Raw genomic sequence first — 15,772 nt, forward strand, 5'->3', positions numbered from 1 at the left:
TGTAGAATATTTACCTCCGTTTGTGTCTCGCTCACGCGCGACTCCAGCTTGTTCTTTTCGTCGCAGCTCGCTGGGCTCTTGATGAATGTCTAATCATATATTAAAATGAACTTTTCATTGGTGAGCAGAATAAATGAGCCCAGGAAGGGACGGGGGCTGCTTCTTTAAAGGGGACACAATTAGAGGGCCGAATTTAGCCTGTTATTAAATGTTAAACCTGCCCACCTCTCCTCGCGGGAGCTGCCGTGCGTGAGCTGCAGTATCACGGCGGTGGAGTCCCACGTCCATCTGCTTGTTGTCCCCCTGCTTCTCTCAGGTAAATTCGGCCGACCCCACAGTCTGCTGTTCCTGCGGCCCCCCATCACAACAGCCCTGCTCCATCTGGGGAAGGCCCAGCAGGTAAAAACACTTCATTTACATTTACATTTACGCCCTTATCCAGAACAACTTACAATCAGTAGTTACAGGGACAGTCCCCCCCTGAAGACACTCAGGGTTAAGTGTCTTGCTCAAGGACACAATGGTAGTCAGTGGGGTTTGAACCTGGGTCTCCTGGGTCTTCATAGACTAGTGGGTTCCCCACTTAGCTACTACCACCCTGTTCACAATCAAACCGCTTTCTAATCCCACGTTCGCACCGAAAGCGGCAAGAGCGTCGCAGCTTTTGCATTTTCGATAAAAACGTTCCTGAACATGGAACATTCTTACACAGCGTCCGTCCTTACCGTTTCCGGTGTGACCGTCCTCGGGGCAGCGACGCGAAGGTATGTTAACAGCCTCTCCCTCTTCCAGAACGCGCTGCTGGGGAACGGCCTGGTTCTCCAGAATCTCCTGCACATGCAGCTGGCCCAACAACAGCTCCTGCAGATCAAAGACAAGCACATCAACAACGTAAGAGTGCGCGGGCGCGTTCCGACCCCCGTCACCGTTATTGTGTTCCGATCAGCTCTTTAAAGACCTGTCTGCATTGGTGCGCTAATGCTATGCAGACGTTCGTTTTGTTTTTATATTTTATTCTTAGTTTCTTTCTTCACACTGACCACATAGATACCTGACTAAGTTTTGGGTTAATTCGTTTTGTTTTTGTTTGGGGCATCGGAGGTTCCAGCCGGGGGTTGAGGCTGGTGTCAGAACGCGGGACGCTGGTGATATGAGCCAAAGCGCTCAGGAGTGATGGGTGTAATCAACCCTGCCAGTGCTTCTCACCAACCACTCATCCATCCCGCTTGTTTGTTTGTGTGCGTCTGTCTTTGCTTTGTGATAAATAATGTTTCTCCTGATGTTTGCAGATGGAGGTTTAATGATGGGGCTGGTTTCCCACCTCATGCGACAGGAAAAGGGAAAGGGACTTTTCGCAAGCAAATATTCTGTTGTAATCATGTCATGAAAGTGGTAGCAAGCACAGCACACGGTGACACAACACAATGTGTCCTCTGCATTTAACCATCACCCTTGGTGAGCAGTGGGCAGCCATGACAGGCACCCGGGGAGCAGTGTGTGGGGGGACGGTGCTTTGCTCAGGTACCTCAGTGGCACCTTGGCGGCAAGGGATTCAGTTATGAGTCTGCTTCCTTACCTGCTAGTATACCACTGCCCCATATATTGTTGTCGTTGTCCTCATACTGTACAGGCCAAATGTTTGGACCCACCTTCGTATTCAATGTGTTTTCTTTATTTTCATGACCATTTACATTGGTAGATTCTCACTGAAGGCATCAAAACTATGAATGAACACATGTGGAGTTACGTACTTTTACATTGTGGTTTGGACTTCATTTTGCCTGCTTACATTTTTTCCCCCACCATAAATTTTTATTATTATGTGGCCACAATTAGTATACTATCTATAAAAGTATGTTAAAGGTATTTTCTATCATACTTTAGCTTGTATTAACTGTAATAATGTTAAGAGCCCTTTGGACTAGTGAGGGTTAAGGTGCTAATTACTTTTACAAAAAGCTAACGTATTAAAGACTGTAAGACTGCTTCTGTGCTAGATGTATAAATGTCACAATGCAGTTGTATAAATGTCACAATGCAGTTGTATAAATGTCACAATGCAGTTTAACACTGAGTGGGATGGATACATCGTGATTCCGGGTTTTCCTTTCCTCTCCTCTCAACAGGTACCCAGCCTCTTGGGTGACCCCTCACGGGCCTTCCTGCACAAGGCCCTTGGCCTCCGTGCTCCTGGCCCCATGGCCCTAGGGAAGGGTCTGCTGGGCGATTCACCCACTGGTAAATGAAGTGAAGTGATTGTCACACGTGATACACAGCAGCACTGCACACAGTGAAATTTGTCCTCTGCATTACTGCCACCACTACCCTGCAGCGTCCATCTCAGGAGCAGCCGCATTTGCAATTCAAATACACCCACGATACAGAGACCATTATAAATAGTAGTCGCTGCTGCCAGTTTATTATCAGACATACAACGGCCTTTCATTGGGTGAGACAGATGAGTGTTCCTAGCCTAGGGGTCCATCAGCTAAGCCTCAAAGTGATAGCTTCATTGGCACTGACATCGACATTTGTGCCAGCATAGGACATTAATTAAGTATTAATTAGTTTAATTAATTAATGTGTCTTTAATTGTGTACGATTAAAACTGGATGCTGCAGATTTATTTGTTTGTTTGTGTGTTCGTTTATTAATGAATACATTTTTGTCACTAGAAGATATACTTTGCTGTATATGATTGTGTGGGTGTGTATGTATTTGAATGTTTAGCTATTTTATGCTCATTTTGATTAAGTATGTACCGTATACGCACACACATACATGCTGAAGGCGTCACTTTGAATGGGGTGACGTCATGCATTACCAAACTGAATTGTGGGTCTGTTGTTTCACATTGACGGCAGTGCAGATAGGCAAAACATGTTAAACTTTTCATATGTGTGTGTGTGTGTGTGTGTGTATATATGAATATGTATGGAGTATTTAAAAACAGGCTACAAGAAATCTACCATAGCTCAAATGGGAAGATTTGATAAGTAATCCTCTTTTTTCCTTTCTTGCTTCCTTTAACAGAGCTGGGCCAGGACTCTGCCCCAGTCACACCCCAGGCTCCAGTCTCTGCCGCAGGCATGATGCCTTACCTGCCCAGCCGGACTCATCTAGCCACCCAGACCGGCCCAGAGCAGAACGGAGCTGCCTGCACCAACACCTCTACTACCGACAAGCAGCCTGCACCTCCAGGGACCGCAGGGAGCTCGCCCGGTGTGCAGCCCCTGGTGCAGAGCTTTCTTGCGGGCACAAGCAGCCTGGGTCCGCTGCTTGGAGCCACAGCCCCCAAAGCACAGAGCAGCAGCTCAGAAAGCAGCTCCACAGTCACAGTATGACTCTTAATATACCATTTTCCTAAACCAATCTTTCACTTTTATGTTTTTGCTTCTGCTTGATTTCTTTATTCCTTTCCTCTCTTTATCTGCTCAAGCCCCAAGGCATCTGAAAGCTACAGCATTCATTTCTGCAGGTTGGCAGACAGGGGACATGGTTGCCTGGCTTCTCTTGAATATCTCTGAAGCTATATATGATGTACATATTCCACACCCCCTGAAGCCTTCAAGGCCCAAATCAAAATCTTTTTCCAGAAACAATTCTCAGCCTGTTAAATAAAGCAGAAAAAGCAGCCACATTATTCTACACTGGAAATGTCCACTCAAAGCAACACTCCCATCCAATAATGTACAGTGTACAAAAGCAGATTTCTGTGGCCCTGCAAAGCTTCTAGTGGGCAAATGCATGAAGGTGTTTTAGTCTGTAAAATATTCAGGCCAATATCTGTTCATAATGACATAGTGCTGGGTGCTGCAACAATAAAATTATATATTGTGATATAAACATTTAATACTTTATTTGATAGCTTTCAATCGATTCTTCCTTTCAGCATCCATAGATTTGGTGGCCAAATTTGTAAGCTTTTTAAAGTACTTTCACATCTTTTGTATGACACTGAGTACAGAAAAGCCATCTGTTTATTTAAATGAACGTATTATTATACAGGGTGGGCCATTTATATGGATACACCTTAATAAATGGGAATGGTTGATGATATTAATGTCCTGTTTGTGGCACATTAGTATATGTGAGGGGGCAAACTTTTCAAGATGGGTGGTGACCATAGTGGCCATTTTGAAGTCGGCCATCTTGGAACCAACTTTTGTTTTTTCAATAGGATTAGGTCATGTGACACATCACAATTTATTGGTAATTTCACAAGAAAAACAATTGTGTGCTTGGTTTTAACGTAACTTTATTCTTTCATGAGTTATTTACAAGTTTCTGACCACTTATAAAATGTGTTCAATGTCACCAACCATTCCCATTTTATTAAGGTGTATCCATATAAATGGCACACCCTGTAGATTAGCAATGAGTGAATATGTCCTAATGGTTTCAAAATACGGATGGATGCATTAGTGGGTGGTCCGTATCACCTCTGGCTGAACCGTTGGAAATGGCAAACAAGGTCAAGTGACATGTGGACAAGCCACTGTCATAGGTGGAGTTGTTTGGTTACTTGGCTGGACCAACACATTAATTATTTTGAGCTCTTGGCAGTCTGGTTGGCTCTGCAGCAGTCCCTAAGTGGGAAACATGGTGTTCCTTTACCCAGAACTCATGCCGTCCTGTTATGAGTTCAAATATCCGGGCAAAGATTTGCCCTCTAATGCTACTGCCATAATTCAAACGGCAAGGACCTTTTCAACAAAAGGGCCATTATGACTGTAAGTCGCATTTGGCCTCTGATGTCATGAGAAGGGACTGGGACCCTTCCACTTTCCCATCCACTATTTCTGTTCCATAATAACGGTTGATTAGGCAGCTATTTCCATCTGTCTGCTGACCTGGGGGGGTCATCTGGGGACTACCTGCTTGTTGTTGTTGTTGTTTTTTAAAAACATGATCCGACACAATTAGTGAACTATGGAAGATGGTAATGAATAAATAAAAAAAATAACAACTACTGTGAACACATCTACAACCAATAAATCAAAACCTGGCATATACATAAATAAATTAACCCAAAACTTAGTCAGGTATCTCTGTGGTCAGTGTGAAGAATGAAACGAAGAATAAAATATAAAAACCATAAACCAGGCCTGTCAATCTAATAATGTCCCATTAAACAGGAGCAAAGGGGAAATTCATTTTAAGATACCGGAAAAGGGACCCCAAATTCTCAAAAAAAAATTTTCCAAACTTTCCAAAAGGAATGTCTGTAAACCCCTGAGTATGCAAATGTAACACATTCTCCTCATCTGCCTTAGGGCATGATTATAGATGTCCTCAGCCAGGTGCACGTGGGTGTGGTAATGCCATACTGTTCCACGTTCGTCTGCTTCTCTATGCTGCATGTACTGATGCCTGTGTGTTTATTGCAATCTCGTCTCTTCAGTAGAACCTTATATAGGCCTTATATGTGTCCTATTCATTTGTCCTCTGAAATGTGTCAAAAAGTGTCCTCTGCAACCATCAACTTTAGTGAGCAGTGGGCAGCCATGAAAGGGACGGTACTCAAGGGGACCTCAGTGGCACCTTAACAGTTTGGGATTTGAGTCCACTTCATCACCCTTATTCTTACTACTGCCCCATTTGTGGGCTTGTACCCAAAGTTTGTTGGATTGAGATTCTTCTTTCCTTTAACTCTGACCTAGTTAAGCATTTAGGTAAAGTATGGACAGCCTTGTATGAAGTGTACGGTGTGAAGGACAGACTGTGTTGATTCTGATCTGGTCTCTTTTTTTTGTCCTGTCTGTGTTAAGACTCAGTCCAGCGGTCAGACGTCACTGCTTGGAGAGCCACCCAAAGATGTAAAACTGCCTTCGAATCCTTACCTGAACCTGGCTAGTGTCCTGCCTGGAGTGGTGCTGCAAGGTATATAAACCTTTGTCTTGAAATGAGCACAGCTAGCAGGGATGTGTCAGGTGTGTTTTCTACTTCCTGAATTTGTGTTGGCTTTTACCAGTGGTGTTCCCGGAGACACATATTGAAGCTCAGCATTGAACAGCTGTGTGTTCAGAGCGCTTGGTGAGGCCTTGAGATCACCGGGCTGTATTTATGTTGTGTTCTGTTTCTTTCTCTCTCTCTCTCTTTTTCTTTCCATCCTTTTGTTTCTTGGTCTACTTGGTCTCCTTCACTTTGCTTCAGCTGCTCCCAACAACAATAAAGCTCAAGCAGTGGCATCCCACAGTGGAGGATACAGCTCGGTCCTGCCCCCCGTCACCCACCCCACAACTCAGTACAGCACAGAGACCCCCACAGAGTACTGCCAGCAGTACAGCCAGGCCTACTCACAGGTAACTACTCTGGTGTAGTACGGCTAGCGGGTACTGCCACATCTACTACAGTACATATTTATACACAGTTATTTATACATAAATATACACAGTATAATTTATAAACAATTATCCATGCAGACATTCAAATTAAACTAAAGGTATGAAATGTTTGTGATTAGTTTAGTTGGATGTACGTTAGGATGGCATTCAAGAACACTCTGTATTTGTTGCAATTTTCTTCCGGGATTAATAAAGATTTCTGGTTCAGATACCATGAATACCATGGTATCAAAAGCCATGTCATCTTCAGCAACTTCATCACTGCTCTCCTGCATCCATGAGCATTCATATGTAATTATGGCTGTACAAAAAAAGTCTCTCAATTTACAAAGAAGCAGATCTCTCATTTACTCTGTATTACACCTACCCCAGATTTGAACCTTTTATGGTTTCTGCCCACACCAGTTGGCACTCCTGAAGGAATACCCTATAGACGTGCCAATTCGTAGATTGCTTATTCATATGCAAAGTAACCCGAGTTGCGTAGTTCTTTGTTTAAACTCCAGCAGACCATTGCATGTCATCAGATCTATTTTTCGTTCAATCTGAGCCTGCAGTACCTCCCACTGTTTACTATTAAATATTCACCAATTGGTCGTTTTCCAATAAAGGCTAAATAGAAAAATTTCATGCATAATTAACGGCTATTTGTAATATTTATATCCTTATTTCAGAAAGGCATATGGCTGGTGCTGGCACGCTATTACTAAACTGATGCTGATCATCTTATTCCAAAAGTGTCGTTCTCCCACAAATACAAAAAAAAACTTGCAATTTCGCAACAACCCAGGAAAAATTGACATAATGAACTTGAATTGAAAATATTATAAATGAAATGTGCTTTATTACCTCACGGTAGGTGTGAGACATGGTAGGTGTGAGGCAGCCCAGCAGCAGCAGCAAGCAGGCACACTGAGGACCTCGCGCTACCGTCCCGCATATATGGGTGTGATAAAATTTAGAGTACACAACGACGCTCCTTATTCTAATTGTCTGTTCCACCTTAAATACTGATCAGCAGGCTGTAATACTTATTTTACATGGAAATCTCCATATTCATCATAAATATATGTTCAGATGAGTAAAATTACCAGGTCAACTTTGAAATATGTATTGGCCTAGACACGTATTAATTGATACTATTTCTACACATCCTTTTTTACCCTAAACAAGTGAGTTTTCAGTGGTCCAGAGCTTTTAAACTGTATTTTTTTTACATTCTTTAATCCAATGCACAGTTCCTATGTGAAATTGACCCTGAAAACAGTGTTGGGTTAGACAGGAATCACTTAATAACATTTATAATACTGTGTTGTGGGACATTGTCACTGAATTATCCCCCTACAAGTATTTAAGGTGGAACTGACAATTTGAATAAGGAGCTAACTTCAGCATCTGGTTTTATTTTGTCACCCCCTCCCTCTGTGGCCCTTACTCCCGGCAGACGGGGGATAGAAAACCAATGCAATCATGATGATGATTGCCGACGCCCCCCACCATGATGCCGCCCATATCAAAAACCGCCAATGCCCACAGTGGCTTCGACTAATCTGAGCCAGTGCTCATTTGATCAGTGCTGGGTCAAATGCACATATCACATAAAGTTCAGTGACAAGACATCCTAATACTGATATTTTGAGCAGGATAAATCAGCGTTTCCACCATCTCCAGGTTTCCTACATTTTCCACTTCCTATTGGCCCTCCTGGACTGTGTCCACAAGCAGGTTAAGCCTTGAACTTGAGCTCATGTATTCGTGTAGTCTCGTGTTATTTTTGAGGAGCCAGGTTTAAGGACCCAGGCAGCTGATGGGATAGGAAGCGTGCGTCCCCGAGAGCCAGGCTGCTTTCCCATTATCTCGCTCTCTGTCTCTCCCACGCTGCCATTGTCTTCTCCTCCCTCGCGCTATTCCTCTTCAGAAATCTGTTGGGGTCCTTCCATGCAGCAAGTGTCACTGAGGGAAAGGGGGAGTGAAAGGCATCGAGGAAAGAAGGAACAGAGGGATGGAAAGCAAAAAAAAAAAAGAATAAGAGAGAGAGAACCAGATGCCTCGAGTGCAGGAGTGAGGAGGCGGGCGAGCAAGATCTAGCAAGAGCTCGAATGAAGCAGAGGGGGAGAGCGAGACTGAATGGGGTTTGAAAGCGAGAAACGGATGGAAGCCGGGCAGGAAGCGGGCCCGATCGCTCGGAAAGAGAAAGAAAGGGAAGAGAGTGAGATGGGAGGCAGGGGAGGAAAGATGGGAGCTCGCTAGCGAGAGAGAGCACGGGAGAGCGCGCTTGGCTCTGGGAACGGCGTCCCATCTGGTCCTCCACACCCCCGCACTTCAGTGGATCTGGAGGAACCAGACCCAGCTTTTCACGCTGTGGGCGCTCGGCAACACCAAGACAGACAGCAAGAGAGAGAGAGAGAAAGAGAGAGAGAGAGAGAGAGGGAGTGAGAGAGAGGAGGACTAGAAGTTGGAGAGGAAATGAATAGACACTGACATGTATTTAAGGAAAGAGACCATTGAACTGCCACAGGGCTTCAGCTCCCTTCAATTACCATTGTCTCCTTCCAATTGCAGCGGCGCTTCTTGACGGTGACTCATAAAAGCTGTCGACTGTCGGGGTTCTGAGCTGTGATCCGCTTCTGTCGCCGCTTTAGTCATCTCCGCTCTCGTATGACAGAGAGTGGGCTGTTGACTTGTTATATAGGTGTGACTCAGATTCAAGCACTGCCACTGGACGTGTGTGTGTGTGTGTGTGTGTGTGTGTGTTGTAGGAGACCATGCAGCAGTGGTATCAGCATTATCAGGCGCAGAGTTACAGCGGCGGCAACCAGGAGGGAACAGCAGCGAGCGAGTACAGCAAGGAACAGCAGCAGGTGCATACGCACACGCACACACACACAGACACACACACACACACACACTCAAAGCATACATTCACTTTAACTTTAAAAGTTAACTTTATACATTATATACTAATAAATACATTGTTCAAACTGTTCTTTTGTGTCAGGTGGGTTTTCTCCAAATGAAATAAATAAACTAATAAATGAAATTTTTATTTTTCAATTGCCTGTACATGGTACCCAGTGTCGTATACCACTAGTAATAACTCACAATGTGAGACATACCAGCACCACTGGCATGTCGATCAATACAAACATGCTAGATTATTAGAGCTAAAAAAAAATGGTGTTTTATATAATGCTGGGAAAATATAGATTTGCCTCGCTCACTAACCACTGGAGGCTGTCCTGGGATACTGGATGCAGGGTGCACAGAAATACACCATTCACTCACACACACACACACACACACACACCTACGTGCCACTCAGAGGCACCGATCCAAGTAGTGTACATGCCTGAGGACGACGGCAGGAAACTGGAGAACCCAGAGGAAACGCGTGCCTGCACAGGGAGAGCATGTAAACTCCGCCCACACGAGTTCACAGCCTTGGAGGTGTGAGGCCACGTCATATTGCACGCCATAAATTCAATGAATAAAAAGAAGAATGAAAATGAGTTTTGTTGCTTTGGTAACATGATGATTGAACGCTGCAGTGTGTTGGGGAGGGGTTGCATATGCATGTATCTAACTTACATGTGCATGATCATGAGGTTTATCCTACATTGCTTATCGTTCCAGCCCTGGTATGCTCACACGTCTTGTAGTACATGTACATTTACATTTACAGCATTTATCAGACGCCCTTATCCAGAGCGACTTACATGTACACATCCAAACCTTGTCTTTCAACCCACACACACTCACAATGCATGCCTGTTTTTAGTGTGTTTAACAGCATACGGCAAAATCTGTGCCGGTTTATGAACCTTAACCCAGGCTGGAGTATATTTCTCATTGTCCCGCCATCAGTGTTGCTATGAGACGTTTTACGATCCCACGGCTCGCTCGTGTATTGATCGCCCTCTCTCTTCCTCTCTCTCAGCAGGCTACAGTCCCCTCCTCCTATGGGGATTATAGCTCCTACATGCAGGCTGTCAGTCACTACTATTCTCAGACACAGATGAGCCAGGCAGCTGTGCAGGCCTACCAGCAGCGAGAGACAAACAAGGTAAAAACACACATCACGCTCAGGCAACAAAACTACACGCAAACACCAGCACATCAACTTGGTAGCACGTGTATGTGTGTGTGTGTGTGTGTATGACTTAGCGACAGCAAAGCGGTGTCACTAACCGCCGTCGTTTTTCTGTAGGAAACGGACGTGGTAAAGCCCCCACTGGCAGCAGGGCTGAATGGCAGTGCCCAGAGCGTCCTGCCCGCTGCTGTGTTGCCCACCTACAGCGCCCTTCCCATCATGCCCAGCTTTATCAGCACACCGCACACCACCCCCATTCCTGCCACACTAACACAGAGCCCTCCCACTACAGCTGACTGGAACCACTACTACTATGTAAGTATGCAGAGAGAGACAACAGAGGGGAAAGCGGAGTGGGGATAAATAATCCAAGGGTCCATGAACAGGGGAAGGACAGGTAGAAGAAAACCACAGAGCTGAAGATGGTTCTTCTGGCATGGATGGGACAGCTTCTTCTCCTCTTTTTTCTTCTTCTCTCATTCACTCAGTCGTCCTTTGTATCTCTTGTAAGTTAGGAAGCGTTTCAGAGTCGGCAGAATGGAGGTGTGAAGTTTCTTTCCCAGGCCGAGTGAGAAATGTGTGGCACATGGCAGTGTGTACTGTACATTCACACAAACTTGAGGCCCGTCCAAAAAAACGGCGGCGGCCTGCAATCGCTTCAAATCCCAACTGAGTGGCCGTTTGCTTGGATTGCGTTCTCAGTGAATCTGTGAAGACTGCCTTTGTGAGCCAGATTTAAATGGGAAACTTGGTAGAAGTCTGAGTTGTTAATGGTTGTGTAAACGTGTTGGTAGTGTTGATTGGTGAGGATGCGATATCTTGGATGTGATACTGGTTCACTAGAACCAAGCTTGGCGACAAGTCATGCAGCTACATTCTGGACCTGTTGGAGGAGGCCAGTGGAGCTCAGCAGCAGACCTGTACCCTAGATTTGAGGTCTTGATATGGGGATGAATCAGCTGGTGCTGATCAGCTGCCATGAACAAAGAGATCTGGGCAGAAACGTATGTCAGAGGGAGCATTAGAGATGTAGGGCGATTGGTGTGGCAGGAACAGGAAACAGGACGACAAGGGGATTTAATACATAACAAAGGCACATCATACTGGACTACATGCAGTACAGGTCAAAGGTTTGGACACACCTTCTCATTCAATGACCATTTACATTGGTAGATTCTCACTGAAGGCATCAAACTATGAATGAACACATGTGGAGTTACGTACTTAACAAAAAAAGTTGAAATAACTGAAAACATGTTTTATATTTTAGTTTCTTTGCTCTGGTTACTGCTTTGCCCACTCTTGGCATTCTCTCGATGAGCTTCAAGAGGTCGTCACCTGAAATGCTTTTCCAACAATGTATTAAATCCCCTTGTCGTCGTCCTGTTTCTTGTTCCTGCCACGCCAATCGCCCTTCATCTCTAATGCTCCCTCTTAACCTCCCAGAGGTGTTTAGCACTTGTTGGCCCCTTTACCTTCACTCTGCGGTCCAGCTCACCCCAAACCATCTGGATTGGGTTCAGGTCCGGTGACTGTGGAGGCCAGGTCTCCACTTTTTGTTAAGTACATAACTCCACATGTGTTCATTCCTTCATTGATGTCTTCAATCAGAATCTACCAATGTAGATGGTCATGAAAATAAATAAAACGCCTTGAATGAGAAGGTGTTTCAGAACTTTTGGCCTGTACTGTATATGTTCAAAGGTTTAGGTTTTTAGTTTGTGAAGAAGTTTGAATGTTGTAGTCAATGTTTACAGCAATACTAAAATAATTCAAGTGGGCTTTTCCAATTAAGCTTTTAAAGTGACAGACTTGGGCTAAAAAACAGCATTCCATTGGAACTTATTACTAATAGATGCTGATAATTTCCCTGTCTTAATGTACGCAGATATTCCATCATTAAGTATAAAAATGACATATATCATATAACATGATTGGTTAGCTCAGCTGAACCGATCAGCTGGAAAATGAACTGAAAAGTGTGAAACTACATACAAGTTCAGATACTTTGAATTGAGAAGTCCTTATGACGCTCGTTGTTTTCAAACCTTGTTTGAAAGTTCGTCTTTCTCTGTAAGGATGAAAGTGTCTACCAAATGAATGTAACATCACCTGTAGTCTCTGCCAGGTTGAAAGGTTCTTTTCTGAAAGGTTCTTTGTAAGGAGATGTGTGCATCTGTCTGTATGTATAGTGATTCTGTCTCGGAAATAAAAAGCCTCTGTCCTGTGATCTTCTCTCCCAGACTCAGGCACGGGGACAGAAGCGGGAATACTCGCAGCTGCCGGTGGCAGACGTGGCATCAGACGGGCCCTACGTCGGCCAGCACTCTCAAGGCCTGGGCGGCCAGTACGCAGACTACTTGAAGAAAAAGAGGGTCTAGCACACGGACGGGGGCCGGTTCTGCACCTCTCGCTGTGGCCTCCGCGTGACGTCTGAACCTTGTAATCTCCACAGGCGGACGTCTACCGTTCTACCACGTTGCTGTTGTTGTGTCCAGGCCTTAATTCTGCACTCTTAAGTTGCTGTTAAATACAAAACGTGTGTGTGTGTGTGTATGTGTGTTAGAGCTGAAAATGTCTTTTTTGATATCGCTCCAGTGTTGTCAGGGTAATGTGCCTGAAAAGGTCTCCTGCTACTGTTTTTTTTTTATTATTATTTTAAAAAGCAGCGCGGTGACCGATAATAGGTAGACATTTCGTCGTGACATTTCCCTGCTTTCCTCGCTTCTCTTCCTGAGTGCTCTCGTCTCCTCAGGTACGGGAGGGAGGCGGGCTCTGAGTGGGCTGCATAACCTTTCATCCTGCCGCTGATTCAGGCCTGGGACTCTCCGCCAAATGACTGAAATTAGCGAATTGCACTCCACCCCGTCTCGCCGGAGACGCGCGGTCCCTCCCCCTTCCCGACCCGCCGCCAGAGCCGCGTAGGTGGCTCTGTACATATCGCTGTACCTGTAGGAGTCACGAGCCATTCAACAGGCGTCCCGCATCGGGCAGGACCCGTCTGGTTCTTGAGGGGTCAGTCTCGAAAGGCAATAACGGGAGGGACGTGCCTGGACCACTGCATTTTAAACCGCTGCCGCTATTGCCGAATATCAATATGATTTCAATGTTAAATGTTACGCTTCTGACGATATGAGGACGATTTCAGAAGAGAGGACAGCTCTCCGTGGTTCAGTATACGGAGCCAGCGCTGCCCTGCCATCTTATTTCAGCACCCAGGCAATAATTCTCTCTGCACAATGCCACTACACGGTTATTATTGTGGTCGTTCTGGGATTTAATCCCTTGTTTCTCTCTCTCTCTCTCTCTCTAGCCCCGATTGTTCTCCCCCTCCACTGAATGCGTCGGAGTGGCTAGACGTTACCTGTGTTGTCTCTTACGGCATTTGTGACGTGTTTAGATGCATTTTAGCCTTGTGTTCGTGCCGTTCCCTGGATAATGGACCCCCCATATGTCTTAAAAAGGCAACGCTGGATAATCACTAGGGGCTACGGTCCTTCCTGTAAAATAGTTATATGGCTTCCGGTCTGTCCGTGTTCGTATTTGAAACTGAGCTTCTTTGTGGAATTTCTGCGCCGTTCTGGTGATTGTACCCGACTTTCTCTACTACCTTGGCCACATAAAAGCCATTACTGAGTGTAACACGGCTTGCTGGACTGTGTGTGTGTGTGTGTGTGTGTGTGTTTGGAGCTCTTTCAGCTCAAGCCTATATTGAGGTTTAACTCCCAAGCCATGCCAAACCACGGCCCCACGCCATGCTGATTGGGTACAGGGAAGGGGGACGTGGGCGGAGGCGTTGGGCAGCGGCACGGCCACTGGTCTGAAAGGGCTGGACAGATTAATGTGGCGAATGACCATTACACCCGAAATAGGCCTCTGGTGCCCCGCGGCCCCGTTTTTCGGTCGCGCGGGCGCTTAGGCGCCGCTTCCTGCCCGACGTTGATGAGATGCTTGTCTGTTCCAACGCTACAGTCTCTCTGCAGGGATTACACTGAAGCACATTTACCTCTCTTAACCATATTCTTCTTGTGCTACACTTTCTCGACTTGTGTTTCTGCTGGAACTGTCCGTCAGTTCTAACTGTTTGCTTTTTTTATATGGGTTAGAACAGCACAAATGAACGGAGCTTTGCAGCGGTGGGCAACAGAGGGAAACTCCACGTTTGTTGACGTGCCTACATACGCACGCTGCCGTGACGATGGCACATTGTTGATCTTGATTGTTCCACGGGTTTCCTTTGCCTCAGATTCGTCTTGAAGAACAGGGGTGGGAAACGGCTAATGGTACGACATCCAAATGTAACCACACAAACAGCAACATGCTGATGTCAGATATTCCGTATCCTGCAGGTATCAAAATATGATGCCAGATTGAACTTCAAAAGTATTAGAAACAAAAAATTTCTTGGTAATATTTCTTCTCTCAAATCATGCTGGTATATGTTGAACATTTGGAACTACACAAATCTGACATTTCTTTACATTTTTTTTTTAAGAAGAAATTTGGTGGTTTTAGACTTTTAAAGCTGAGCATAGTCATGCCAGCAGCGATTACCGTACATACACCGACCGTTAGCTGCCATGGAGGCACGGTTGACGATTAGCGAATGAAGTGAAGAGAATCTGAGCAGGACGCTGGTGCTGCAGGACCCCTGTTCTACGAGCACACTTCAGACCTGGGACTTCCAGGGTCGGTCATCATGGGATGGGTGTGTTCATTACAGGGTGAACTTTTACAAACTGTCCATAAGTGTAATGTAATTTAAGTGGCTGTGTGAGAATGTGTGTGTGTGTGTGTGTGTGTGTGCGTGCGTGCGTGTGAGGCAGTTTAAAAGCTTTGCAATACTAAAAGTAAATCTAGATGAAAGATGGTTTAACTTCTCTGGACATAAATACTACTACATGCCTCTTTGCTTTGTACACACTTTGCAGGCCATTGTCATTTGTACGTAGATTTTTCCCTTTGAATTTCGATTTTGCAATATTTTATATCTTGAGTCTGTTAATAATGCTTAATTGTGAATAAGCTATTTTTAGGAAACAGGATTTTAGCATGTCTTTTCTGCGCTGTTATAGAGATCTAGACATGTCTTCATTATATGCAGTTGAAGGCTTTTTCAGTTTGACAGCAAAAGGAGAAAAATATTTATTTTAAATGTGTATTTATGTGCATTTTTCTTCCATCTGTCACATTGTTCTGTCATCTTATTTCCTCTGAATCGCATTTTCAGTCTATCGTTCTTTTAAGGAAGGAATTGTTTTACATTCCAGAATAAATATATGGATGAATTCCAGTGCCCATATTTCTCTGTTGTCTTTTTTCCTCCTTCTTTTCT

General features: G+C 44.9%; 1 protein-coding gene across 2 annotated transcripts in view; it reads left to right on the forward strand.

Annotated features, from left to right (window-relative positions):
* raver2 (ribonucleoprotein, PTB-binding 2) overlaps positions 1-15,735 on the forward strand; it is a 48,866-nt gene extending 33,131 nt beyond the window's left edge. Inside the window, exons 6-15 of one of the 2 annotated variants that reach the window (XM_029001797.1) lie at positions 317-399; positions 793-891; positions 2,127-2,238; positions 3,034-3,338; positions 5,772-5,883; positions 6,157-6,305; positions 9,107-9,208; positions 10,288-10,410; positions 10,555-10,752; positions 12,681-15,735. In XM_029001797.1, the coding sequence (XP_028857630.1) occupies positions 317-399; positions 793-891; positions 2,127-2,238; positions 3,034-3,338; positions 5,772-5,883; positions 6,157-6,305; positions 9,107-9,208; positions 10,288-10,410; positions 10,555-10,752; positions 12,681-12,818 (1,421 nt within the window). In that variant the 3' untranslated portion in view covers positions 12,819-15,735. Of the gene's footprint in view, positions 1-316; positions 400-792; positions 892-2,126; positions 2,239-3,033; positions 3,339-5,771; positions 5,884-6,156; positions 6,306-9,106; positions 9,209-10,284; positions 10,411-10,554; positions 10,753-12,680 lie in introns of both variants that reach the window. The other variant, XM_029001796.1, reaches the window with a different exon arrangement.
* The last annotated feature ends 37 nt before the right edge of the window (positions 15,736-15,772 follow it).

This window comes from Denticeps clupeoides, chromosome 13, assembly GCF_900700375.1.
Source record: "Denticeps clupeoides chromosome 13, fDenClu1.1, whole genome shotgun sequence".
Classification (NCBI taxonomy): domain Eukaryota; kingdom Metazoa; phylum Chordata; class Actinopteri; order Clupeiformes; family Denticipitidae; genus Denticeps; species Denticeps clupeoides.